This window comes from Rousettus aegyptiacus, unplaced genomic scaffold (genome assembly GCF_014176215.1).
Source record: "Rousettus aegyptiacus isolate mRouAeg1 unplaced genomic scaffold, mRouAeg1.p scaffold_m13_p_9, whole genome shotgun sequence".
NCBI classification, from domain to species: Eukaryota; Metazoa; Chordata; class Mammalia; order Chiroptera; family Pteropodidae; genus Rousettus; species Rousettus aegyptiacus.
In genome coordinates, this window is record NW_023416312.1 from 63,430,671 (window position 1) to 63,458,103 (window position 27,433).

A 27,433-nucleotide genomic window follows, 5' to 3' on the forward strand; every position below is an offset into this window, starting at 1 on the left:
GGAGTATGTCTTGAAATTTTTTTAAAGTTCGAAATCATACCATGTATTTCTCTGACCACGTGAAATCACATTAGGGATGCACTACTGAAAGAAATCTGAGAAAACAAAAAGATTTGGAAATGAGACAACACGCTTTAAAATGACCCATAGGTCGAAAAGCTCACAAAGGAAATTGAAAAATATTTTGAAGTAAATGAAAATGAAAACACAACATATCAAAATTTATGGATGTAGCTAAAACCATGCTCAGAGAGAAATTTTGAGCTTTAAACACCTATATCATAAAAGAATAATAGTTTCAAATCTATAACCTGAACTTCCAACTTAGGAAACTAGAAAAAGAGAAAACTAAACACAAAGCAAGCAGAAGGAAGAAAATAATAAAAGATCAGAGAATAAACCAGTATAATAGAAAACAGAAAAATAGAGAAAAATCTATGAGACCAAAAGTTTTCTTAGAAAAAGTTAACAAAATGGCAAACCCTGAGCTAGACCAAGAAAATAAGAGAGAAAACAACAATGAGTAAAATCAAAAATTAAAGAGGAGGCATCTTAACCAACCTTAAAGAAATGGAAATAATCCCAAGGGAATATTATAACTTCAGGCCTACAAATGAGAAAGCTTAGATAGATGGACAAATTCAAAAAGAGAGACAAATTATCAAAGCAGATTCAAGAAAGAGAATAGCTGAATAAACCTATAATAAGTGAAGAGGTTAAATTAGTAATCAACAAACTGCCCACAAAAAAGTCCAGGTACAGGTGGCTTCATTCATGAATTCTACCAAATATCTGAAGAAATAATATCAACCCTGCACAAACATTTTCAGAAAATGGAGGAGGAGGGAATATTTTCCAACTTATTCTATGACGTCAGTATTAAATGGAAACCAAAGTTAAACAAAGACATCACAAGCTAAGAAATCCACAGACCAGTATCTCTCATGAACACAGACACAAAAATCTTAAACAAAATATTAGCAAGCCTAATCCAAAAACATATAAATGATTAAACACATATAGGATTTATCTGAGGAATGAAAGACTGGTTTATCATCTAAAAATCAATTAATGCTATCTATTATACTAAAGATTAAATCCTTAAACCCCATAAGCACCACAGTAGGTGCAGAAAGACAAATAAACAAAATCCAACACCCACTCATAGTTAAAAAAAAAATCTCAACTAGAAATAGGGAATGACCTCAATCTGCATCGTAGGCTGAATAATGGTCCCCAAAGATGTCCACATCCTATTCCCTGGAATATGTGAAAATGTTACATGGCAAAAGGGACTCTGCAATGTAATTAAGATATAGCTCTTGAGAGAGGGAGATTATCTTGCATCATGTAGATAGGCCAGATGTGGTCATAAGCATCATTATAAGAAGGAGGCAAGAGGGTCAGAGACCGAGTAGAGGATGTAGTGATGAAGTAGAGGGTGGAGTAATGTGATCAAAGGGCCATGAGCTAGTGAATGCTGGTGGATTCTAGAAGCTGGCAAAATTTCCCTTAGAGAAGTCCAGAAGGAATGCAGCCCTATGGTCGACTTGATTTTAGGACTTCCAACCTTTAGAACTGTAAGAAAAGAGATCTGCGTTGCTTTAAGCCACTAAAGTTTATGGTAACTAGTTACAATTAAAGAGCATGTTAAAAAATAAAAAATAAATTAAAAAAAACACGCAAACTAAGATCACAGTTAATGGTTAAAAACTGAATGTTTTCCCCCTAAGACTGGGAACGAGGCAAAGATGTCTGCTCTCAACACTTCCACTCAACATTCTACTAAAGGCTGTAGCCAGTGCAAGGAGGCAAAAGAAAAAAGACTTCCAGATTAGAAAGGAAAAGTAAAACTGCTTTCATCCAGAGGCAACATGATTGTCTATGTAGAAAATCCTATGGTGTCGACAATAAAACTACTAAAAATAATAAAAGAGTTTAGTCACAGAATACAAGATTGATATATAGTAACTGTATTTCTATATACTTGCATGCAACCATCAGAAGATGAAATAAGGACTTATTGGGGGGATCACTTTGTAAGTTACACAAATGTCTAAGCACTATGCTGTACACCTGAAACTAACATAATATTGAATGTCAATCGTAATGGAAAAAGAAAAAGTGAAATAAAATTCTATTCAAAAGAACATCAAAATGAATAAAACATTTAGAAATTCATACAAGTGTAATATTTATAAACTGAAAACTACAAAACATTGCTGAAATAAATTATGGAAGATCTTAAAATAGGAAGAGACATTCCACATTCATGGATTAGAGTATTCAATACTATTAAAATGGCAATCTTCCCCAAATTGAATTATAGATTCAACATAATCCTTATCAAATTCCAGCAGGCTTTTTGTAGGAAAAAAAGGACATAAGCAGCTTCTTAAATTTACATGGAAATACAAAAGACCTAAGTAAAGAAAATAATTTTAAAAAAGAGGAACAAGGTTGGAGAAGTTACACCACCCAATTTCAAAACTTATTATAAAGAGAGTCAGAACATAAGGACAGGCATATAAATCAATGGAACCAAAATGAGTGTCCAGAAATAAACTCTTACCTTTGTGGTCAACTGATTTTTCAGCAAAGGTGCCAAGATAATTCAATGGGGAAATAATAGTTTTTGCAGTAAATAGTGCTGGGACAACTGGATATCCATTCACAAAAATATGGCCTTGGATCCTTTCTCTCACACATAAAAATTAACTCAAAATGGATAATAGATCTAATTGTAAGAGCCGAAACTATAAATATTCCAGAAAAAAAACAGGATCATATCTATCTGACCTTGAATTCAATCAAAATTTCTTAGATATGATACCAAAAGTACAAGTCATAAAGGAACAAATTAATGAACTGAACATTAAAATTAAAAACTTTTGTGCTTTATTTTTATTTTTTTAATTTTTTAGGTAAGGCAACCCTTGACCTCACAGACTGCAAGGACCTTGTCAGTTTACAATCCCTTATTTTTTTTATTTTTTACGCCTACAGCACCTGGTCTTCCTAGGTGGTCTCCCATCCAAGTACTAACCAGGCCCAACCCTGATTAGTTTCCGAGATCAGATGGGATCAGGCTTGTTCAGGGTAGCATGACAGGCCATAGACAAAACTTTTGTGTTTTAAAAGATACCATTAAGAAAATAAAAAGAAAAGACAAGCCAGAGACTGGAAGAAAATATTTGCAAATTCTATTTTATCTTACAAAGGCCTTGTATTTGGAACACATGAAGAACTCTCACCACTCAATTGTAAGAAAATAAACAATTCAATAAAAAAAATGGGTAAAACACTTGAATACATGTCATCGAAGAAGATATATGAATGGCAAATGAAGGCATGAAAAAAATATACAAGATTATTTGTTATTACGGATATTTGAATTAAAACCACTAGAGTGGCTGCAATTAAAAAAAAAGGCAATAACAAGTGTTGTCAAGGATGTAGAGAAGTAGGAATGCTCATACATTGCTGATGAGAAGGTAAAATAGTATAACCACATTGGAGAACAGTTGGAGGTTCCCCAAAAGATTATACATAGAGTTACCATATTACCCAGAAATTCCATTCACGCAAGAGAAATGAAATCATCCACACAAAAATTGAACATGAATGCTCACAGCATTATTCATAATAGCCAAAAAAGTGGAAACAATCCAAATGTTATCAAGCGGTGAAAGGATAAAAAAATGTGGTATCACCTAGACAATGGGAAACTAGTAATAAAAAGTAATGAATTGCTGATACATGCTACAAAATGAACAAACTTCAAAACCATTATACCACCTGAAAGAATCCAGATTCCAAAGATCACATAAGATTACATTAATATGAAATATCTAGAAACAACAAATTTATAGTAACAGAGGCTTGGGGTAGACATGGGAATGATTTACTGCAAATAGGCTCAAGGAAATTTTGCAGAGTGATGTAAATGTCTTAAAATTGGGTTGTAGTGATGACTGCACAATTCAATCACTTCACTAAAATCCTCAGCCAGTTTTCTGAAAAGTGATACACCTTTTCAGAAGGATAAAGTTTTGTCTTTTCCTTGTGGGTGCTGGTGAATAAGTCTCAAGATCCTGTAGACTTAATGACGTTTGTATTCTTATAATCTTGCCAGTATTTAACAGAATAGCCTGACTTTTGCAGGTGAAAGTGGGATTTCTTGATTAACATTTTAAAAAAAGAAAAGCCCTTGATTATGTAATCTGTTAGACAAACTGAAATGAATGATGCCTTTCTGAAAGTAAAATCTACTCAAATGACAAACAACAACAACAACAACAACAACGAAAATAAACTGAACACTTCCAACAGGTGAATTTCACTGTATATAAATTACATACCTCAATAAAACTGTTTTAAAATTAAGAAAAAAATACTATTCAGTCTCCCAAAATGCTAGAAGGAATAGAAAATAGAGAAAATATAGTGAAAGACATTAAAGAATAATTAAATGAATGAAAAGGTATACCACATTCATATTTGAAGATCTGCATCGCAAATATGCCAATTGTTCTCAATTGATTTAAATACTCTATGGATTCTCAATCAAAATCACCTGAGACAGACAGACAGCCACAAAAGGGTGTGTGTGTGTGTGTGTGTGTGTGTGTGTTTCCAAAATTTCCATGGTAAAGATTAAACACGTTTGAAGAAAAACAAGGCAGAAGAAATTGTTTTTCTGCTATACTAGATACAAAGACATTTAAAAAGCTAAACTGTATGGTACTGATTTTGCGATAGTCAAAAACTACCAAAGAAACAAAAGAGAGAACCCAGAAAAACACCCATGCATATGTGAACATCTATGACAGAGCTAGCAATACAATAATAGTTCGGGGACAATCTTTTCAATATATGATGTTGGAATAGACGGTTATCTATATGAAAAAAAGAAAAGAAACTGAAATCCCACTTCATACCACACACATAAATCAATTCCAGGTAGATTAAAGATTTAAATGTAAAAGAAAAAAAAACATAGCTGTTAGAACAAAGAGCAGTATCTTCCTGAGCTCATGTAGAGAAGGATTTACTAATAAAAGCACATAAAACACTAAGTAGAAAAAAATAATACATTTTATTACATATGAATGAAGAACTTTTATTCATTAAAAGACAGCATAAAGGCACTGAAATAAGCCACAGAATGAAAATTGGCATTTTTAACAAATATAACCAACAAAGAGCAAGTATCCACAATAATAATGAACTTTTACGAATTTATAAGAAATATACGTAAAACTAGAGAAGAAATTTGGAGATAGAATATTCAGGACATATAACCATAACACTTCCCTACCTACCTCTTCTCTGAAGCAGTACTGAAAGTAAGTAGTGATCACTGAGATCTCACATATTCCCAGGGCTTTGGGGCTGAGCTGTTGCTCTGATAAATGCCTAAAGTGACCTCTGAATCAAGACCACACCTAGACATAGATACAAACAGATGAGAAGACATTTAGGCAGGAAATAGACATTTTCATATTTGCTAAATGGGCAAAAGAATGGAATAGTCATTTCATAAAGGAGACTATCCAAATGGTCAATAAACTTGAGGTTTCCAACCTCATTAGCTATCAAGACAATGGAATTAAAACCACACTGAAACAATACAGATCCAGACTCCTGAAAAATATGTCTTGAAAGAAAGACACACACACACACACACACACACACACACACACACACACACACACACACAGGAACTGTTCTAAAGCAAACTAAATGCAATGTGTAATCCCTGATTGCATCCTGGATTTGAAATTGAGAAATCTAATCACAAACTGTATATTAGGTAATATTAGTGGAACTGTTGAATATCTTAAGAGTGATCATAATACTGTGATTATATAGGAGAATGTCCATGTTCTTAAGAGACAACATAATGAAGTATTTAGGAGTAAAACTTCATAATGTCTGAAATTTGTTTTTTAATAGTTTAGCAATAAGCAAACTAATACATACATCCTTGTATAGAGGAAGAGAGAGGTAAAGCAAATGTGGCAAAATGCCAATAGTTGGTAAATGTAGGTGAAGGATGTGGGTGTACTTATTTCAATTTTTCTCTATGGTTGAAAATTTTCAAAGCAGAAGATTGAAGAAAATAGCACTTTACTAAAGACTAAAAAGAAGTGATTTAAATGAATGCCAATTATTAAGAAAGGGAAGAAAGAATACAATAAAATATAAGTAAATACCCATCAGATTGGAGTCTGACAATATCCAGTGTGGACAAAGATATGGAGCAACCTGAACCTTCACACACGGTTGGTGGGATTTTAACTTGGGACAATCCCTTCACAAAAGAGTTAACATCTATTAAAGTTGAAGATGTGTGAACTCTTCACCCCTCAGTTCCACTCCTAAGTATATACCCTAAGAAACTTCTGCACATATGTCCCCGGATACATGTACAAGAATGATCACAGTAGATCACATCAGATTTCTCAAGACTGGTAACTATAGCCTACTAAATGGAAACAAGCCACATGTTCAATTACAATAGAATGGATAAATGTTGGTATGTTCATAAAGGAATACTACACTGCAATGAAAGTGAACAAACTATGGCTACATGCTGCAATATGGACGAATGATAAGTAGAAAAGGAAGACCCAATAGAATGCATACAATTCATTGATATGATGCTTTAAAACAGGGAAAACTAAACACTGCCTAATGCTGCCTGTATAGGTGGTAAAAATATAAATAAAAGAAATTATCATCACAAGTCAAGATAGTGGTTATTCTGGTAGGCAGGGGGTTGTGATTCCTGAAGGTCATACAGAGACTTTTGGAGTACTGATGACGTTTTCTTTCTTGACATGACTGAACATGTATTTTAATCTCTGGCATGATCTAGTTCATTATATTGTTTTTAAGAACAGAATAAGAGGTGAGGAAGTGGAGATAAGCGATTACACTAGGTTGAACGGTATCCTTCCAAAATTTATGTCTACCGAGAAGCTCAGAATGTAACATTATTTGGAAACAGGTTATTTGCAGATATAATTAGTTAAGATGAGGTCACACTGGATTAGAGTAGGCCCTAAATCCAATGACTGGTCCTTTTAAGGAGCAATGTAAAGACACTGAGACAGGGAGAATGTCATGTGAAGACAAAAAGCAGAGATTGAAGTGAAGCATCTATAAGTCAAAGACTGCCAGCAACTACTAGAAGCTAGGAGACAGGCATGGAACAGATTCTTCCTCAGAGCCTCCAGAAGGAGCCAACATTGCCAATGCCTTGATTTGAACTTCTAGCCTCCAGATCTATGAGAGAATTTCTGTTGTTTTAAGCCACCCAGTGTGTGGTACTTTGTAACAATAGCCCTAAGAAACTAATACAGATTTTGCAGTGGACAATAGGGTGCTGCTGTTAACAAATACCCGAAAATGTGGAAGTGGCTTGGGAATTCAGTTAATGGGTAGAAGCTGAAAGAATTTTTGAACTGCTTGACAGCAAAAGGTTGGCTGCCTGGAAGAGACTGTTGGTAGAAATACAGATGTTAACAAGGGTTCTGGTGAGAGCTCAGAAGGAAGTAAAGAGGACAGAAGAGAAAGGTTCTGTCATCTTAGAGATTACATATATCATCATGAACAGAGTTGCTAGAGAGATGAACATTAAAATTGCTACTGATGAGGCCTTAGAAGGAAATGATGAACATTTTGATACTGGAAAAAAGGTGATCTGTGTCATAAAGTGGCAGAAACTTAGCTAAACTGAGTTCTGTTGTTGGGTGGAAAATATTCCTTATAAGTGATAAACTTGGATATTTAGCTGAGATTTCCAAGACAAGTGTAGAAGATACAGCCTGGTTTCTCTTTGATACTTATAATAAAATGAGAGAGGAGAGAGAGAAATTGAGAAATGACCAGGTAAAAACGGAACTAGCACTTGATGATCTGGAGAATTCTCAGCCTATCTAAGATAACGTTCTCTGGAAATAGGGCCAGTGGTGTGGCTGGACAAATTTTCACTGAAGAGATTAAGCAAGCATATGAGTCTTCGATCCAATCAGCCATCTTAGCAGAAGGCAGGAATAGAGGAGGGGTTATCCAGAAAGGATCTGTGGGGAATTCTCATATCTCAAGTTTTGAATCTCTTGACATACATAAGAGATTGACAAGATTTTCAAGAATTTTATACAAGCAGAAACTGTCAGCCTGGTGTGAAAGTGACAGACACACAACAAAATGAAGGGAGGATGACTCTGAGGGCAATCCCACAGGTACAAAAACCAAAGAGGGTAGAGCTGCAGCTGCCATGCAATGGTGAGAAGATGAGGCTGTCCCAGAAGGCTCAGAGAGGGATAAGGCAGAGCACTGAGTCCAGAGCATCCTCCTTAGGCCTTGAAACCTAATGGAATTTGCTGTGCTGGGCTGCTAACTTGCTTAGGATCAGTAACACCTTTACTCCTTTCTTTTTTGCCCTTTAAGAATAGGAATGCCTATCCTATGCCAGTCTCACCGCTGTGTTTTGGAAGCAGATAACTCGTCTAGCTTCACAGGTCTCTGGACAGAGAGGAATTCTGCCATAGGATAGAACATACTCAGAGCCTCACGGACACCCAATTTAGATAATGAAACTTGGAACATTTGCGAGTTAATGTTTAGATGAGATCTGAGATTTAGTCTTGAAGCTGGAATAGGTTAAGACTTTTGGGGAGGTTGCAATGCAGTGAATGTATTTTGCATGTGAGATGGATATAAATTTTTGCAGGTCAGAGGGTGGACTGTACTGAGTCGAATAGCATAACCTCAAAATTCGTATCCATCCCAAGCCTCAGAGTGTGACTTTATTTGGAAATAGTGTCTTTGCAAATGTAATTAATTGAGGTCATACTGGATTAGGGTGGGCCCTAAATCCAAGACACCTGCCCTTATATAAGAAGGCCATTTGAAGACAGAGATAGACACAAAAGGAGACTGCTGAGTGATGATGACGAAGACAGAGACTGGAATGATGCATGTACAACACAAAGGAATGCTGGCAACCACCAGAAGTTAAGAGACAAGGAAGGATCTCCTTCTGGAGTCTTCATAAAGAGCATGGGCCTGCCAATACATTGATTTCAGACTTTTAGTGGCTGTGAGAGGATAAATTTCTGTTGTTCTAAGCCACTAGATTTGTAGTAACTTGTTACAGCAGCCCTAGAAAAATAGTGACTCCAGAAAACTCTTCCAAGAAATTTTGTTATAGAGAAAAGGAAAAACTATTGATACACACAATATGAATGAATCTCAAAAAGATTGTGCTGAGTTAAAGAAACTTTACACAAAGAATACATAGTGTATTTTTTCACTCAGCTGAAGTTCTAAAACAGGCAAAACTAATCGATAGTGAAAAAATTAAAAAGACGAGTTGCCTCTGGGAGGGTTGGGTGGGAATTGCTGAGAAGTACGATGAAACTTTCTGGGGTGATGGAAATCTATGTGTTGACAGGGGTCAGGTTACATAGATGCAGTGGTGTGCTGGAGATGAGTCAACGACTTGCACATCTCTTCCCAACTCCATGTTCAGTGATAACACACTGGTAGCTTGAAATCGGCCGTGAAATCAGCCTTGAAATCAGAGAGGCTATGTAAACCACAGAAACTGGCAAATAATATAAATCAGCCTTTTTTTGCTGGAGAGCTGGCTGTTAAACATTTACCAACATATCACTACAAAGATATATATATTGATTGCATGCAGATTTTACATCAAAGAAAAATGTAAATATTTATTTCTAACTAACAAAATGCATACTGGAGTATTTAGGAAGACATGTAACTACGCTGACAATTTATTTTAAATACATCAATAAAGTAAGACGGATAGAGGGACAGACAGGTGATAAAGTACAATATTAATGGTAGAATCTAGTCGGTGATATAATGGATGTTTGTGATAAGATTCTGTCAGCTTCTCTGTGTATTTGAAAAATTTCACTAAAGATTGGAAAAAAATCTTTTCCCATTAGGATATCAAAAATATTAACATATGTACTTAATTCTATCCTTTTTACGGCTTCAATTTTTACATTTCATTTTTTAAACCAATTGCTACTTATTACGGTATATAATGAAGGGAGAGGATCTAAATGCGTTGTTTGCTCAACTGAAGGGCATTTTTTTTGTTATCATTTTTTAAAGATAGGTCATGGTAGGAGTATGTACACCATGGAAAATGGTAAAGGGTACAACTCATGTTGAAATCCCAAAAGGAAAGAAGAAATACTGAGGATAACTGATGGAAGTCCATGAGGAGAGACAAGGGATAGGATCCAGAACAAAGGTATAAAGATTCACCTTAGGCAGGAAGGATGACCTTAGCACTGAGTTGAGATGAAAAAAAATGAGGGTTAGGATGCAGCGGTTAGTAGAGGGTCAGGCAGAAAGTGGAAGGTTCTTCCCAATGGTTGTGTTTCCTTTGAAGTAGGAAGAAAGACTATCTGCTAAAAATACTAAAACCAAATAGAAAAGAGTAATGAAGATCTAAAATAATATTTGTATGGGAAGAAACACAGAGCTGACTAGGAACTGGGAGAGAGACTGCTGAACAAGGAAGAAGGCTCTAGACAATACCAGAGATGAGGAACTTATAGAGGCACTCATCAACAGTTACATGATTTTTCTCTAGTAGTGCTCAAAAGCCATCATGCAGAAATAAAGAAGGCAATTAGCTGGATAGATTCAGAGTTGAGGTTTTGCTAGATGGCTATGATTCCAGACAAGGAAGCAAGGAGAATGATTCATCGGCAAGAACGTGGGCAAATAATGGATGGTGGAGTCTAAGTGAGACGTGAAAGTCAAAGGAGATAAAAAGGCAATGACAGATTTGGAGAAGGAAAAGGGTCAAGGAGTTGGAGATTTCAACAGGGTTGAAGAGATGGAATAATGAGTGTTAAGAGAGTTGTGAGAGCCAGGATTAGAAGAAGGTTGTGGTCACAGAGTAATACACTGGAGTTTAAGATTTCAGAGGAAGTACATTTCTAGAGATAATATATGCTGTTTTCCCACTGATTTAAGGTTAGAAAATGGGGAATGTGTTACTCTTCCCCCTGAAGAATGATTCTCAAGAAATAGTAAAATTACATTCAATAAACCACAAAACCTTTTGAAATCACATATGCAAGTGCCATGATCACCGTCACAGACTTATGTGTAAAAATAGACTTAGATTTAAGTCCTACCATGGCCACTTAATAACTGACCTTGAGAAAATCACTTATCCCCTCAGAAGCTCAATTCTGTTATCTGTAAAATGGATATAATACTGCCACTATCTTGTAGAGTTACTGTAACGTTTCAATGAGCTGATGTGCAAAATGCTTAGCACAAGGACCTGCACAAATAAGCCCTTAAAAATTATTAGCTATTAGGACTTCTGTTTCTGGGTAAGATGAAGTAAGCATGCTTCACCCTGTCTCTCTCACTGAATAGTTACAAAACCTAGAGAGAACGGGTGGAACATTTGAAGACACTGAAAAGTACATAGTACCAGGGAATAGGTAAGACACCAAGAATTTGAAGTAACAGAGAACCCATGCCCAGACACAGCATAATCAAACTGCTGAAAGGTAAACAGAGTAAAAAGAGACTGTTTAGTTGGGAAATGATATCATCGTTTCAACTAAAGGTACCAGGACCATTGAACATCCATATGCCGAGACTAATGTAGACCTAACCTTACACCATACATATAATTCAGAAAATTAACTCCAAATGGTTCACAGACCTAAATGTATGAGCTAAAGGTATAAATCTTCTAGAACACATATGAGAAAATCTTTCTGACCTTGGGTTAGAAAGAAACCTTAGTTACTGGGCCCAAACCAGAAGTGATTGGAAAATATAATTAGTAAGTTAGACTTCATCAAAAGCACAAACTTCTCAGCTTTAGAAGATACCATCGAGAGAGGTGACATCAGTAAAAATGGCAGAGTAAGGACCCCTTAAAATTTTCTCCTTCATAAAGGTAATGAGACCACTGGTAGAAAACTGCCAGAAGCAACTTTTTCAGAACTGTGTAAATTAACCAAAGGCTTGCAGCAATCTGGAGAACATTTATTCAAGAAAAATTCAAGAACATTTATTAGTGAGCTGAATCTCAGTTAGAATAATAAGTTTTGTGGCATTTTGATATGCCTTTTTCTCATCCTTTTCTCCCAGGTCTGTGGTAACCTTGAAAGCCGATCAACTCAAATCACAGTGAAAACCAGCAGCCTGGCGGCCACTGGAAAACAAAGACAAGGTGGGAGCTCATTCAAAGCACTATTCTCAGAGAATTTTTCATACTTGACCTGTCTACTAGTTCCCTGGAAGATCCCATAAGCAATGCTGTTTATATTTGACTTCACTCAAAGGTCACCCAGCGCTAACAGACTTTGCCCCACAACCTTTACCCAAAACCATCAGAGACAGTTGTTGAATTTTACAGCTACCTGAGGTGGCAGAGTTGAGGCAACTAGGTTAATAATCAAAAAGCTTAGGAGGAAATCCTGTGGAATGAAATGTCTTTAGGGGGCTCTGAAAAGCTCCGATATTATTTCTAGGAACCTAGAAGACCACACACATACACAGGGATATCCACGTGGCCAGAGCTTTGTGCCTGCTCAGCAAAGACCTGAAAAAGCCCTAAGTGCACCTGTGACTAATCTTGAGTCTCTGAGTGAAGAGAAAGTGAAGGCTAAGATGAAATCGTAAACTGCCTGGCTGACTGTTGAAGATGTGCTCAGCTTGCACACAAAATCAATCCCTCAGTATGGGGGAAAGTACTAGTTCTAAACATAATTAAAATGTTGTGTTAAGTTAAAGAAGATCACATATTTTATGATTCCATTTATATGAAATGTCCAGAATGGGTGAATCCATAAGGACAGATAGCAGATTAGTTGCCCCCTGGGTTGGGAGTGGAAACAGGGACTGAGAACGATCTCTGGGATGACAAACATTCCAAAACTGGATTGTGGCAATAGTTGATCAACTCTGTAAATTTGCTACAAATCACTGAATTGTACCTTTAAAAGGAGTGAGTTTTATGATATGTAAATGAAAACTCAATAAAGAAATGATAAAAAACAAGACTCAACTATATTCTATAAGAAATTCACTTTTTAAAAGCGAATGTCACTTTCAAATATAGTAATACAGATCAGGACAAAAGTAAAATGGACAGAAAGTAATTCGGGGATGTTGGAGTAAGGACCTCTGAAAATCTGCTCCTCTATAAGAGCAAAAAGAACACTGGCAAAAATTGTCAAAATCAAATTTTTGGTAAGTCTAGAAATCAAGTAAAGGCTTTCAACAACGTGAGGAACGGTTAGTTATTCAAGACAAACAGCTGAGTGTCAATAATAAGAAGGTTTGTTGCATTTCAACGTTCCATAATCCCATTTCCCTCTCTCCATCTTTGCAGTACCGTGTAAACCAACAATCTAGCAACTATGATAGTGCTGAAAAAACTCAGCAGTCTAACTAATGGTGGAGGAAGCAGAGCAGTTTTGAAGCTACCCCAAAGCCCTATCCTAAGAGAACTGTCACTGTTTGACCTGTCTAGCACCTCAATGAAAAGCTACCAGGGCTTGTTTTTGACTTGGTTCATATCTCACTCTGGCGGGGGGAGGGGGGAGGTTATTCCATCCCTAGGGCATTTGTTAAAACCAATCAATGGGGATTGTCTAACACTTCAGCACCCCGAGGTGACATTACCAGCTGGGGCTAACAAGAGACAGATGAAAAACTTTAAAAGGAAACATAGGGCATGAGCATCACATTTCCCAAATCAAAACATACTACAAAGATGTACCAATTAAAACAGCATGGTACTGGCTTAAGGGCAGACATATAGACCAGTAGAAGAGAACAGAGAGGCCAGAAATAAACCATGCATATATGGTCAACTGATCTTTGACAAAGGTGCCAGCAATACACAATGGGGAAACGATAGTTCCCTTCAACAAATGGTACTAGGAAAACTGGAAATCCACATGCAAAAGGATGAAATTGAACCTAATCTTATGATGCTCACAAATATCAATTCAAAGTGGATCAAAGACTTAAAGTTAATACCATAAACTCTAAAAGTCATACAAGAAAACACAGGGTAAAGGTCTCTTAGATTTAGTACTGGCAATGATTTCTTCAATATAACCCCAAAAGCAGGGGCGACAAAAGCCAGAGATAAGCAGGACTACATGAAACTAAGAAGCTTCTGCACAAGAAAATAATAAAGTAAAAAGGCGACCTCCAGAATGGAACGAAATTTTTGCAAACCGTATATCTGATAAGGAGTTAATATCCAAAATATGGGGAAGTCTTACAACTCAATAGCATAAAAAAAAAAACCTGATTAAAAACTGAGCAAAGGATTTGAATAGATGTTTCTCCGCAGAAGATATACAAATAGCCAGCAGGTACATGAAAAGGTGCTTACCATCACTAATTATTAGGGAAATGCATATCGAAACTACAATGAGATATGAATACTATTTAAAAAAAATGTTGGCGAGGATTTGGAAAAACTGAAACACTTGTACACTTTTGGTGGAAATGTAGTATGGTGTGACTACTATGAAAAACAGTATAGAGGTTACACAAAAGATTAAAAATAGAAATACCACATGATAAGTCAATCCCATCTCTAAGTATTTATCCAAAATAACTAAAATCAAGGTCTCCAAGAGATATCGGCACTCACACATTCAGTGCAGAACTGTTCACGACAGTCACGATACAGAAACAACCAAATGTCCACTGATGGATGAATAAAGAAAATGCAGTTATATACATACAATGGAGTATTACTCAGCTTTAAAAGAGAAGGAAATCCTGCTATATATGATATATGATAGCATAGATGAACCTTGAGGACATTATGCTAAGTGAAATAAGCCAGTAACAAAAGGACAGATATTGTATGATACAACTTTCATGAGGTATATAAAAAAAATGCATAGAAGCAGAGGGTATAATGATAGTGGTCAGGGCTGGGGAAAGAGGAAAATGCGGAGTTACTACGCAATGGTTATAAAGTTTTAGTCATGCAAGATAACAAGTTCCAGAGATCTGCTGTACAACACTGTACCTACAGTTAACAATAACGTATTGCACTTAAAAATCTGTTAAGAGGTAAATCTCATGTTAAGTTCTTACCACAATTTAACAAAAAAGAAGAAAAACAGGGAATGAGATCTCCACAGCGGGCTTTTAAAAAACTCAGACATATTCCTGGGACTCTATAAAGTACCAAACATGTGCAGTGCTATGTGAATGCTCCAGAAAGTTAGTGTCTGAGAAGTTGTTAATCTCTCACTTCCAGCTGATCTTGAGGCTCTGTGCAAGCAGGAAGCGGAGTCTAAGGCAGAGCTGCAAACTGCCTGCCTACGTAATTAAAGAGTGACCCAACACACACACACACACACACACACACACACACACACACTCTCTCTCTCTCTCTCTCTCTCTCTCTCTCTCTCTCTCTCTCTTCTCTCTCCTCTTTCTCTCTTTCTTTCCCTCTTTCTCTCTTCTCTCTCTCTCCCCCTCCCTCCCTCCACCCCCTCTCTCCCCCTTCTTCTCTTCTGTCTTCTCTTTCACTCTCTCTCCCTCTCTCCTCTTCCTCCTTCCTTCCCTCCCTCCCTCCCTCCCTCCCTCCCTCAATAAGCTGGTAGACTTTTTGGTTCAGGGCACTTAAGTAAAACTCCCTACAGTCATTAAGACCACTATGTTAACTGAACAAAGACTTCAGTGGCTGCACGTGACAAAGAATTCAAAATTTGCGGAACTAGTCCAGTAAAGTCACTAAACAAATAAATAGCAATGACAAACCCTGATTGGGGTGATTGATTTTCAGAGTCATCACATTATTTTAAATGTCTAATTTTCAACAAAAATTTATAAGACTGTTATGGACTGAATACTTGTGTCCCCCCCACCCCCCAAAATTCATATGTTGAAACCCTACCCCTCACTGTGAGGGTAACAGAAGGTAGGGACCTTTCATAGGTAATTAGGATTAGATGAGGTAATGAGGGTGGAGCCTACATGAATGGAATTAGTGCTCTTTTAAGAGTCATCAGAGAGATTTGTTTCCTCTCTTTGCTCTCTGCCATGTGAGGATCCAACAAGAAGTCAGCAGTCTGAAAACCCAGAAGAAGGCTCTCATCAGAACCTGATCATGCTGGAACCCTGATCTCAGATTTCTATCCTCTAGAACTGTGAGAAATAACTCTATGTTGTTTATAAACCACCCAATCTATGGTACTTTGTTACAGCTGTTTGAGCTAAGACGAAGACATTATAAACAACAACAACAAACTAGGAAAGTACGACCCATACACACAGGAGATTGATAGAAACTATCCTGAGGAAGCATGCTTGACTTCTCAGACAAAACTTTAAAAGAGTTATTATAAGTTCAAACAATTAAAGGAAATCATGTATAAAGAACTATCAAGATGTTTCAGAATGCCTCACCAAATAGGGAACAAAAATAAAGAAAACTGTAATAAAGAACCAAATAGAAATTCTAGAGTTGAAAATGTACTAGAGGGGTTCAACAGAAGATCTGAGCTGACAGAAGAAAGAATCAGAAAACTTGGAGATATGCTGACTACCTTATCCGAGGAAGATTATGCAATCTGAGTAGCAGAAAGAAAAAAAAATGAATAAAAAATAACAGAGCCTCAGAGACATGTGGGAGACCATTAAGCATACTAACATATGCATAATGGAAATCTCGGAAGGAGAAGAATGGACAAAGAGAATATTTGAAGAATTAATGGCTGAAAGTTTCCCCAAATTGATGAAAATCATTAATCTATACATTACAGAACCTTGAAAGGCTCCAAGAAAGATAAACTCAGAGACCAACTTGTAGTCTGTCCAAAGAGACATTTAGATATGTAGCCAAATTGTTGAAAGTTAAAGATGAAGAACGAACTTTGAAAGCAGCAAGAGAAAAGAGATACGTCATGTATAAGGTGTCCTAAGAATTACAGGTGACTTCTCAATAGAGATACTACAGGGGCCAAAAGGGAGTCAGATGACATATTTGATATGCTGAAAGAAAAAGACCACTAACCGAAAATTCAATGACTGGCAAAAACTTATACTTCAGAACTAAAGGAGACATTAAAATATTCCCAGATAAACACAATCTGAGAGAGTTCATCACTAGAAGACCTTACCTTATGAGAAAAATTATAGGGAATCCTTCAGGCTGAAATAAATGCACACAAAGAAACAGCACTAGTAAAGCTGACTACATAGGTAAACATAAAACATGGTATAAACGTTTTTGTTTTTGTAACTTTTTCCCGTCCAATCTGACTTTAAAAATCAAAAGATAACTTCATAAAGCGATAACTATAAAACTGTTGATGGGCTTAAAATCTATAAAGATGTAATTTGTATGGCAATAATAGTACAAAGGAGGAAGGAGAGAACAGAACTAAACAGGAACAAATAATATCATTGAAATTAAGATGGCATTAATACAAACTAATTTGTTCAAGCTAAGATGTTAATTGTAACACCCAGGGCAACTACTAAGAAAATAACTTAAAAAATAGTAAAAGCAGCAACAAGTTAATTAAAATGATATACTGGAAACACCTGTTTAACATGGAGAAATCAATGAGTGATAGAGGAACAAAAAAGATATAACATATACAGAAAATGAAGAGCAAATGGCAGATATAAATCCTACCTTATCAGACTCCTATTAAATACATGAAATATAAATAAACTAAACACTCTATTCAACTCAATTGGAAGAAAAGATTTTAAAAAAGAAAACATGATCTACTTGCTGTCTATACTTTAGATTATAAAAAAAGGTTGAAAGTAAAAGGATGGAAAAAGATATTCAATACAAAAAAGAGTCAAAGTAGAGCACGGTATGAGAAAGTTGAGTCTTCTCTCCTTTTTCCTTGGTGAATCTAGCTAAAGGATTGTGAATTTTGTGCATCGACTTTTGGTTGTTGATTTTCTCTATTTATTTTAACTTTAAGCTTAATTTCCTGCCTTCAGCTTGATGGGGGTTTAGTACGCTCTTCTTTTTGTAGTTTACTTTTTTAAATTAACCTTTTTAGAGCAGTTATAGGTTCACAGCAAAACTGAAGGAAGGTACAGAGATTGCCCATATACTCCCATCTCCACACACGTATAGCTTCCCCCATTATTAATACCTCCCACCAGAATGGTATATTTGTTACAAATAATGAGCCTACATTGACACATCATGATTACTCGGCCTATAATTTACATTATAGTTCATTCTTAGTGTTGTACATTCTATGGGTTTGGACAAATTTTTATAGTTTCTTAAGGTAGAAGTTTTGTTTATCAATTTGACATCTTTCTTCTTTACTAATATGGGCATTTACACCTTTATATATCTCCCTAAATACTGTTTTCACTGCATTTCATAAGTTATAATACACTGTTTTGTTTTTATTCATCTCAAAGTATTTTCTAATGTCCCTTGTGGCTTTTTCTGATCCATTGGTTATTCGGTATTTAATTTCTGCATATCTGTAATTTCCTAAATGTCCTATTATTGATTTCCAATTTCATTCTACTGTGAATAGAAGTGGTGAGAATGGACAACCTTATCTTATTTCTGATTCTGGGGGAAATTTTTCAATCTTTCACCACTAATTATGATTTGAATTAATTAACACAAATATGTGGCCAATTGGTTTCTGACAAAAATGCAAAGGCAAGTAAATGGAGAAAAAATACTCTTTTCCACAATTAGTGCTGGAACAACAGGACATTCATAGGCAAAAAAAGTGAACCTTTATTTAAACCTCACACCTTATATAAATATAAAGTCAAAATGGATCATAGACCTAAATGTGAAGTATACATCTATAAAACTGTTAAAAGGAAACAAAAGAAAAAATCTTTTTCATAAACTGATGTTAGACAAAGTTCTTAGACATGAAAAAAAAAACATGATCCGCAAAAGAAAAAGTTGACAAGCTGAATTGTATCGAAATTTAACACATTTGCTCTGAGGCAAAAAACTTGTAAACAGAAAACAACAAAATGCTGCTGAGAAAAATTAAAGACACAAATAAATGCAATGACATTCTGTGTTCATGGATTGAAGACTTAATGTTGTTATGATGTTAATACTACCCAGTGATCTACAGATTCAATGCAATCCCTATCAAAATCCCAATAACTATTTTTTTGCAGAAATAGAAAACTCCATCCTAAAATTCATATGGTATCTGAAGGGACCCCAAATAGCAAAAACAATCTTGAAAAATAAAAATAAAGTTGGAGGTCTTGCACATCCTGATTTCAAAACTTACTACAAATCCACAGTAATTACAACAGTACAGGCACTAGCATAAAGACAGACATAAATCAATGGAATAGAATGGAGAACCTAGAGAACAACTCTTGCATTAATGGTCAAAAGATTCTCAAGGAGGGTGCTAAGACCATTCAGTGGGGAAGGACAATCTTTTCACCAAGTAGTACTGGAAAAACTAAATATCAACATGCAAAAAAATGAAGTTGAATCCTTGCCTTATACCATATACAAATTTAACTCAAAATGGACCAAAGACCTAAATGTAAGAGCTAAAACTATAAAACTCTCAAAGGACAATACAGGGGAAAAGCTTTATAACATAGATTTATCAATGATTTATTGGCTATGACAGCAAAAGCACAGGAAACAAAAGAAAAAAAATGACAAATTGGACTTCAGAAAAAATAAAAACCTTTGTGCATCAAAGGGCACTATCAACAGAGTGAGAAGGCAACCCATGGGTTGGGGGAGAAAATATTTGCAAATCATGTATCTGATAAGGGATCAACATCTAGAATACATGAATTGCTCCTACAACTCAACAACAAATAATCTATTTTAAAAAATGGGCAAAAGACTTAAATAGACATTTCTCCACAGAAGATATACAAATTACTAAAAAGCACATGAAAACATGTTCAACTTCACTAGTCATTTAAGGAAATGCAAATCAAAACCACAGTAAGATACCACTTTGCACCCATTAGTATGGCTATTATAAAAAATAATAAAACTGTAAGTGTTGGCAAGGGTATGGAGAAATTGGAATCCCTGTGCATTGCTGGTGGGAATACCAAATGGTACAGTCTCTGTGGAAACCAGGATGGGGTGGTTCCTCAAAAGATTAAACATGATTCAGCAATTCCACTTCTGGGTATATACTCAAAAGAACTGAAAGCAGGGACTTGAACAGATGCTTGTACATTCAGGTTTACAGCAGCATTATTCACAATAGCCAAAAGGTAGAAGCAACACAAGTGTCTATTGAAAGATGAATGTTAAAACGAAAATGTCATACAATGGAATATTATTCAGGCTTAAAAAGGAAGGAAATTCTGACACATGCTACAACACGGAGGACCTTGAAGACATTATGCTAAGTGAAATAAGCCAGACACAAAAGGACAAATACTGTATGATTCCACTTATATGACCTATCTAGGGCAGTCAAATTCTTAGAGACAGAAAGTAGAATGGTGGTTGCCAGGGGCTGAGGGCGGGGCGGGGGGGGCGGATTGGAGAGTTAGATTTTAATGGGTACAGAGCTTCAGTTCGGGAAGATGAAAAAGTTCTGGGGATGGATGGTGGTGATGGTTGCACAGCAATGTGAATGTACTTAAAGCCACAGAACTGAACACTTAAAAAATGGTTAAAATGGTCACCTTTATGTTAGGTGTATTTTATCAAAATAAAAAAAGTTTGCTCTGCAAAAACAAATCTGAAGAGAATGCAAAGACAAGCTATAGACTGGAATAAAATATTTGCAAATCAGATACTCAATGAAGAATTGCATTCAGCATACATAAAGAACTCTCAAAAGTCATCGGGAAGAAAATAAACAACCAAATTAAAAAACAAGAAAAGATCTGAATAGACATTTCAGCAAACAGGATATAGGATGGCAAATAAGCATATGAAAAGATGTTTGACATCATTAGCCACTAAGGAAATGCAAATTAAAACTACAATGAGGTATTACTTCACAGTTAATAGAGTAACTAAAATAAATACCACCAATATCAAATGCTGACAAAGATGCAGAGCAACTTGGAACTCTCATACATTGCTGGTAGAAATGCAAAATGATTCAGCCACTCTGGAAAATGGTTTGGCAGTTTCTTACAAAGTTAAACACTTACCATATGACCCAGTAATCCCACTCCTAGATATTTACCTTAGAGAAATAAAAATTTTATGTTCACACAAAAACTTCTATAAGACCGTTCGTATCAGTATTACTCATAATCACCATTACCTGGAAACAGCCCAAATACACATCAATGTGTGAATGGATAAACAAACTTTGGAACATCCACTCAACGGAACACTACTAAGCAAAGCGAATGAACTGCTGATACACGTAACAACTTGGCTGAATCTCAAAGGCATTAGGCTGAATGAAAGAAGCCATTCTCAAAAGATTACATATTATATGATTCCATTCATATGACACTCTCTAAAAGACAAAACTACAGTGATGGAAAACAGATCAGTGGTTGCCAGAGATTATGGATGGTGTTGGGGCTGACTATCAATGGATAGTATGAGAAGTTTTAGGGTGATGGAGCTGTTCTCTATCCTGATCATGGTGATTACATGACTGACAATTCACAGAATTGTACATCCAAAAAAATCAGACAATTTTATTGTAAATTCATTTCAAAAATAGAAAAAGAAAATATTAGCTATTTCATCATTATCATCATTATCAATAGTTTATACTTTACTGATTAATAAAGATATTCTGAATTAGCTGTGATATAGGATCTAAAATCATTAAGGTTGTTTTATGTCTGGTAGAATAACTTAAAGGTATAGAGAAAAAATCAATAACACTAAATGTAAAAATTTAAAATTTCTACTAGCTCCTCTTTTTAATATTCTATATCAGGATAATATGCTTCCTCCAGACCATTTCCTATAAACATTATCATATACTGGATATGGAATTAAGTAAGCACTCAACTTGGAAGTCCAGGACCCTAGGTTACATTCCTAAATCTAACACTGTAAGAAAACTCTCGACTTGCCTTTTGTGCCTAATTTTATCTTCCTCTTCATTGAGGTCATGTACTTGTCTGCACTTGTCTTTTTGTGGTATGCTGTGAAGGTTTAAAGCAAGGAATTTCAAAGATAGGAAAAAGAACAAATTCAAACACCACCCACCACCCACCCCATACACCAGGCACTGCTCTAAGTGATTTACATGTATCACCTCGCTTCATCTTCCTAACAGTCCTGCGATATATAGCTACTATTAATATTCTCATTTTACAAATGAAACTGAAGCTTCTAGGGGGAAACCTGCCCCAAATCATAAAACTAGTAAGTGGGGAACCAGAATTTTCCCAGCAGTCTGCCTCCAGAATCCATGTTCTTAATCGCTAAGCTATGTCTCTCCATAAAAGGCTATTTGTTAGTTCTTTTCTTTCCCTCACCGCTGCTCTTCCATGTCTATGGTCTCATCGTCTCTAACAATTCATTCATTCTCATGGCTTTACCTCTCACCTACACATAGATGAGTCCCAGTCCTGAATATCTGGTTCTGATCTCTCCCTGAGCTTCACGTCTGCATTTCTAACAGCCTCTTCAATATCTGCATTTCATGGTCCTGCCATTCTCACAAATTCAACATGCTTAAACTCAAACTCATCATCTTCCCTCAAGATTTCCCCATAAATGAATGCTTTCTTAATTTTGCTAATTGTTTACTCGCATAGCCTTGAAACATCTGGATTACCTCTGACACATTCCTCTCCATTAACCCTCCTCCTTAAGTCTCGGTCAACAAGTTTTACCAATTCTTCCTTCATAATGTCTCTTAAAAGCACACCTACGTCTCTTCGCATCTCCACTACCATCATTTCAGTCCAGATCTTATGCCTAAATGACCGTAGTACCTCCTAAATCATTTTCCCTGCTTCCAGTTCTTCTCTCTCATTGTATTTCTTGGTCACCATATTAATCATGTTAAAATGCCACTTCTATCATGTTCCTCCTGGCTGAAATACTTTTAACTATATCCAAAGTAACTAACCAAATAACTAACTCTGCATAGAGCTAGACTACCCACCAAAGAAAGGTCAAAAATTTTAGCTAACTTATCTCTGATAACACCCTCAAACATGCCATAGTGCTTACGCCATCCGCCGCAACTGAAATGCCTTTCCTTCTCCTTCCTAAAGAACAGGTACTATTAAAAAAAATTAAATCTTACCTCCTCGGAGAGGCCTTCTTCAGTCATGCCAACGCACAGTGGCCTTTCTTTCCTCTGAACTCCTACAGCACTTAATAACTGTACATCACATTCTTACTAGATGCCACTTTTCTCTCTCCAACCAGACTGTAATTGGCGCCGAGTCAGAAATCATTTCTTAAACTTCTGTGCACCTCCACAGTGCCTAGCAAAACTTATCCATTAAACCCACTCTTTCTGGTTAAGATATGGACAATTTATCTATATGTTTTGTGCTAATTTATACTTCACCCTAAAGACTTTTTATAAATCTAGCCTCACCTATCTTTCCAGGGTCATCTCCTGTCATAACCTGCTGTATCTTATACTGCCTGCCACACTGAACTTTTTCATTGTTCTCTAGACACGCCAGATTCTTTCACAGTCCTGTTCTTATTCACCCATTATCCATAATGCCTTCTCCTCCTTATTTACCTGACAAATGTCTACTGATCTGTCAAGACTCAATACAAATGTCGACTTATGACTCCCACAACTAGACTTAGATGCTCTCTATGTTCTGGGCTCCCTCAGCATCTTATTCACATTTCTAAAAAAAAAATAGCAATTTCCATGTTGAACTGCAACTAACTCTGGACATGTCTGTCTCTCTCATGGGACTATACATTCCTCAAGAGTAGTGATAGTGTATATTTCCCTTACTCCCTTCACTAACTCTTCATATTTAGTGCCCTGATGTTAAATCTCTCTCAGTGAAAGAATATTTCAAAGTTAGTGGTGATCACATACCTTGGTAATAAAGAGCCTTGAGGAAGGAGTGACGATCAGCTCCCTGAAATAAAGAGTTTTCTATTTCCATTTCTCGCCGGGTCAGCTGTTTGCTCTTTGCAAATCTCTGTGGCAGGCAAAGGATGCGCTGACGCTCTGAGATCCTTTCTTCAATATCTTGAAGACGGTTCTGTATTGCTTCTGGGGTTGCCCTCAGTCTCATTCTCTGAAACCAGAAAAATGAGATGGAATATATCATAGAGGACACACCCTGAAAGTGATGGTCTGATGCCTCAGGTAAGAAGATGATCAGGGCCCAAAAAATGATCATTTGTACATATGGTAGCGAGTAAGTCAAAGGACAGCTTCTTTTTTACCAGGGCCCTTATCCTAGAAACCAAAGAAGATTCAGACGCAAAGCTCAGTTTTCTGAGAACTAAAAATTAAAAGGTTTTGTGCCAAATGAAGAGATCTCGTTTTTTACTGTCCAGAAGAAACTCGCCCCACTCACCTTTTCACCCGAAACATGGCTCTTCCAGATTAAGATTTCTGTTTCATTGAGCCCTAGTTCCCTGAGAGAAGCTGTTTCCTGGTCCTTCTCATGCAGTGTCTGGAACTGGGACAAAGTCATAGTCCCCGCTGCTTCCTTCCCAAAGGGCTTATACATAGTACCAGGAGCAAAGCTCTCTTTCTTAGACACACATCTGCAAAAAAAGCAGGAAGAGAGTAAGAACATCTTCAAGTTACCCCAATTCACAGAAATGGAGCTTGCTATGAAAAGAGGCACAATGAAACTCATCAGTAATTTCTCTCACGTCCTATTTCTAGGCTGAAGCAACAATATGGAATTCCACCAACAGTTCCCTCATCCAGGACTAATAAATGACTGAATTGAGTACTTATTGAGTACCTACTATACACCAAACACTGTGCTAGCTACTGAGGATTTAATAGTAAAAAAGAAAAAAATGTTTTTTGCTTTTGTAGAAGAACAGTGCAAAGAGAGACAAGTAAACAGGCAATGATAATGTTGGGTTACAAGTACTATACTTGCTAAGGGAAGACACAAGAAAGGTACTTAGCCCACACATTGTAGAAAATAGGAAGATTCCTAGAAGAGACAGAGAAGCAAAACCCTGCCTGATATGTAGAAGTTTGCCAAGGCACGGGAGCTCTAAGAGGGGTCTGTCACCTGAAGGTGAGGGTCTATGATACTCTACCTGTTTGCAAAATCAATACCTACTCCTCAATGGAGACGGCGGTATCAAGTTGATGCTGGAGGAGGCTTTTCAGCTGCCTTTCCCCTTCTGTTTCCAACTCCTCCAGGACGTGCTCATCACTCTTCACACAGCTGTTTACCCTGGAGTAGATATAAGAATATATTCTTTGTCTGCCATTAGTGACCCCATTTGTTCAAAAAACCTTCTTGAACAATTCGTTGCCTTTTATTAATCATTCTGCAAACATAAAATGCCCACGTACACACAATACACTGTGCAAGGTACTGACAGAGTCAAAGGTATTCAAGACATGGTCCCTATCCTTAAGAAGTTTACAATTTACTTACGGAGAAGGCATATTTGAGTGTTGCTGGGGGTGGGGGTCGGGGGAAATGGGTGAGAGGAAATGAAGAGAAAAACAATATAGAGAGGCACATGCCAAATTAGTAGGAGTTCACAGAAGAGAGAGATAATTGGGAGCTAGGGTGGTAAATGAAGACTTTAGAAAGATTGAGAGATAATCTTGGAGGGGTAATTAGACTCAGATTGTGAAGGCCTTAAATATACCGACTATGGTGCCTGGACCTGAACATATAGGTATTAGAAAGTAATTTATCAGACAGTTAAACTGACACAGTACAAGTGGCGATTTAGGAAAATGAATGTGGTTACGTCTTATGGATTAGTAGGAAAGAAACTAGAAGAACTAATTGGAAAACTCTTTAAATGTATCAAGCATAAGGTGATGAAAGTCCAAACTGGAGTGATAATAGTGGAAACAGAAAGGAAGAGTAATATGAGTGAGGCCTTTTGAAGGTAGGGGTAAGGGTCAAAGATAAACCCCCAAATTTCAAGCTGTGAAACTGAGAGAATGTTGGTACCAATGAAGGAAAGAGGAAGCTCTGGACGAAAGAAATGGTTTGGGAAAGGGCATGTCAGTATTGTTTTAGCCACGTTGAGTCAATCACCTATTCCAACTGAAACACTAGCATAAAGTACCAGGAATACTTCAAAGACATACTGAGTCTGAGGTGGCAGTATAAGTAATATTGGCTAAAAGAGAAGTGAGAGTTGGGAGAACTGTTGCATAGATGAGAGTCTGAGGCTGAACGTGGAAATCTCAAGTCATCTGTATTGTCAGGATCTGTAGCTGTGAAAAAGATCTCCAAAGGAGAGAGCATAGAAACAAATGTGAAAAGGGTCATAATATTTTATAGCCTAGGCGCTACTGTGCAGAAATCTAGCTAATGCTAACATGAGCTAACTAACCCTAAATAACTGAAAACTCTTATTAGTGTAAAAAAAAAAAGTAGTAGGACCATTTATGTAGGCAACAACTGCTTATAAAAAACAAACACGCACACACACAAAAACGAACTAACTCCATGAGGAAAATAAATATTAAAATGCCTTCCTTATCAAACAACCCTTAACTACTGGAACCTAAGGCAAGCATCTCCCATAATAATAAGCAAGATTCTCATGCTCTAGAAAGACTTAAACCTATTTTAGAAAATTTTAAAATATCTTTAGGCCCGGGGTTTAACAACAAAATCTCTTTTAAGCATCTTAATTTTGATTTTTTATTTAGAATTTTGAAAGTTCTTGCTAAGTTTAAACAGGCTTTGAAATGAATAAACCATAGCTAAATACATCAGTATATGTGACTCTCAAAAAGAAATGTTTAATGAAAAAAACAAGTCACAGGAAAATTCATACAGTATGTGTCCAAAAGTTGAAAAATAGATAAAACGAGCAACATTCTGTTTAGGGATATATTTATTTCTAAATGGTAAAACTATTTCTTAAAAAAGCAAGAGAATGATTAGCACAAAATTCTGGACAGTGATCCCCAAGGCGGGAAGGGAGGGAGGAGAAGCAATCAGGGAGGGGCACACTGGTGACTTCTAAGGTACTAGTAATGTTCCAGTGGATGCGAGTCTATTATTGTTCTTTAAATTGTATGTGTACATCATTTTTCATGTATGAGCTATATCATAAGAAAGAGGTTTTAAAAATCAATTTTGAGGCAGGGAGAATCAGTTTTAAAGATGCAGAAGCTGACAGCGCATGTTAGCATAGTATTAGCAAGAATTTCAAATACGCCACTCTATTCCAGAGCGATTACTCTACTTGCAGAGTGAATACAAAACTAATTTAATGAGGACCATTTCAAAAGGCTTTGTGTACAGT

At 36.4% G+C, this 27,433-nt stretch overlaps 1 protein-coding gene and 1 pseudogene across 2 annotated transcripts in view; both read right to left on the reverse strand.

Moving 5' to 3' along the window:
• RBM41 (RNA binding motif protein 41) overlaps window positions 1-27,433 on the reverse strand; it is a 57,772-nt gene that overhangs the window by 29,631 nt on the left and 708 nt on the right. Inside the window, exons 1-4 of one of the 2 annotated variants that reach the window (XM_016121911.2) lie at window positions 25,241-25,348; window positions 24,532-24,724; window positions 24,042-24,246; window positions 22,087-22,158 (exon numbers count right to left, since the gene is read on the reverse strand). In XM_016121911.2, the coding sequence (XP_015977397.2) occupies window positions 22,087-22,158; window positions 24,042-24,246; window positions 24,532-24,687 (433 nt within the window). In that variant the 5' untranslated portion in view covers window positions 24,688-24,724; window positions 25,241-25,348. Of the gene's footprint in view, window positions 1-22,086; window positions 22,159-24,041; window positions 24,247-24,531; window positions 24,725-25,240; window positions 25,381-27,433 lie in introns of those variants that run through there. The other variant, XM_016121902.2, reaches the window with a different exon arrangement.
• LOC118608296 lies at window positions 2,998-3,120 on the reverse strand (annotated as a pseudogene).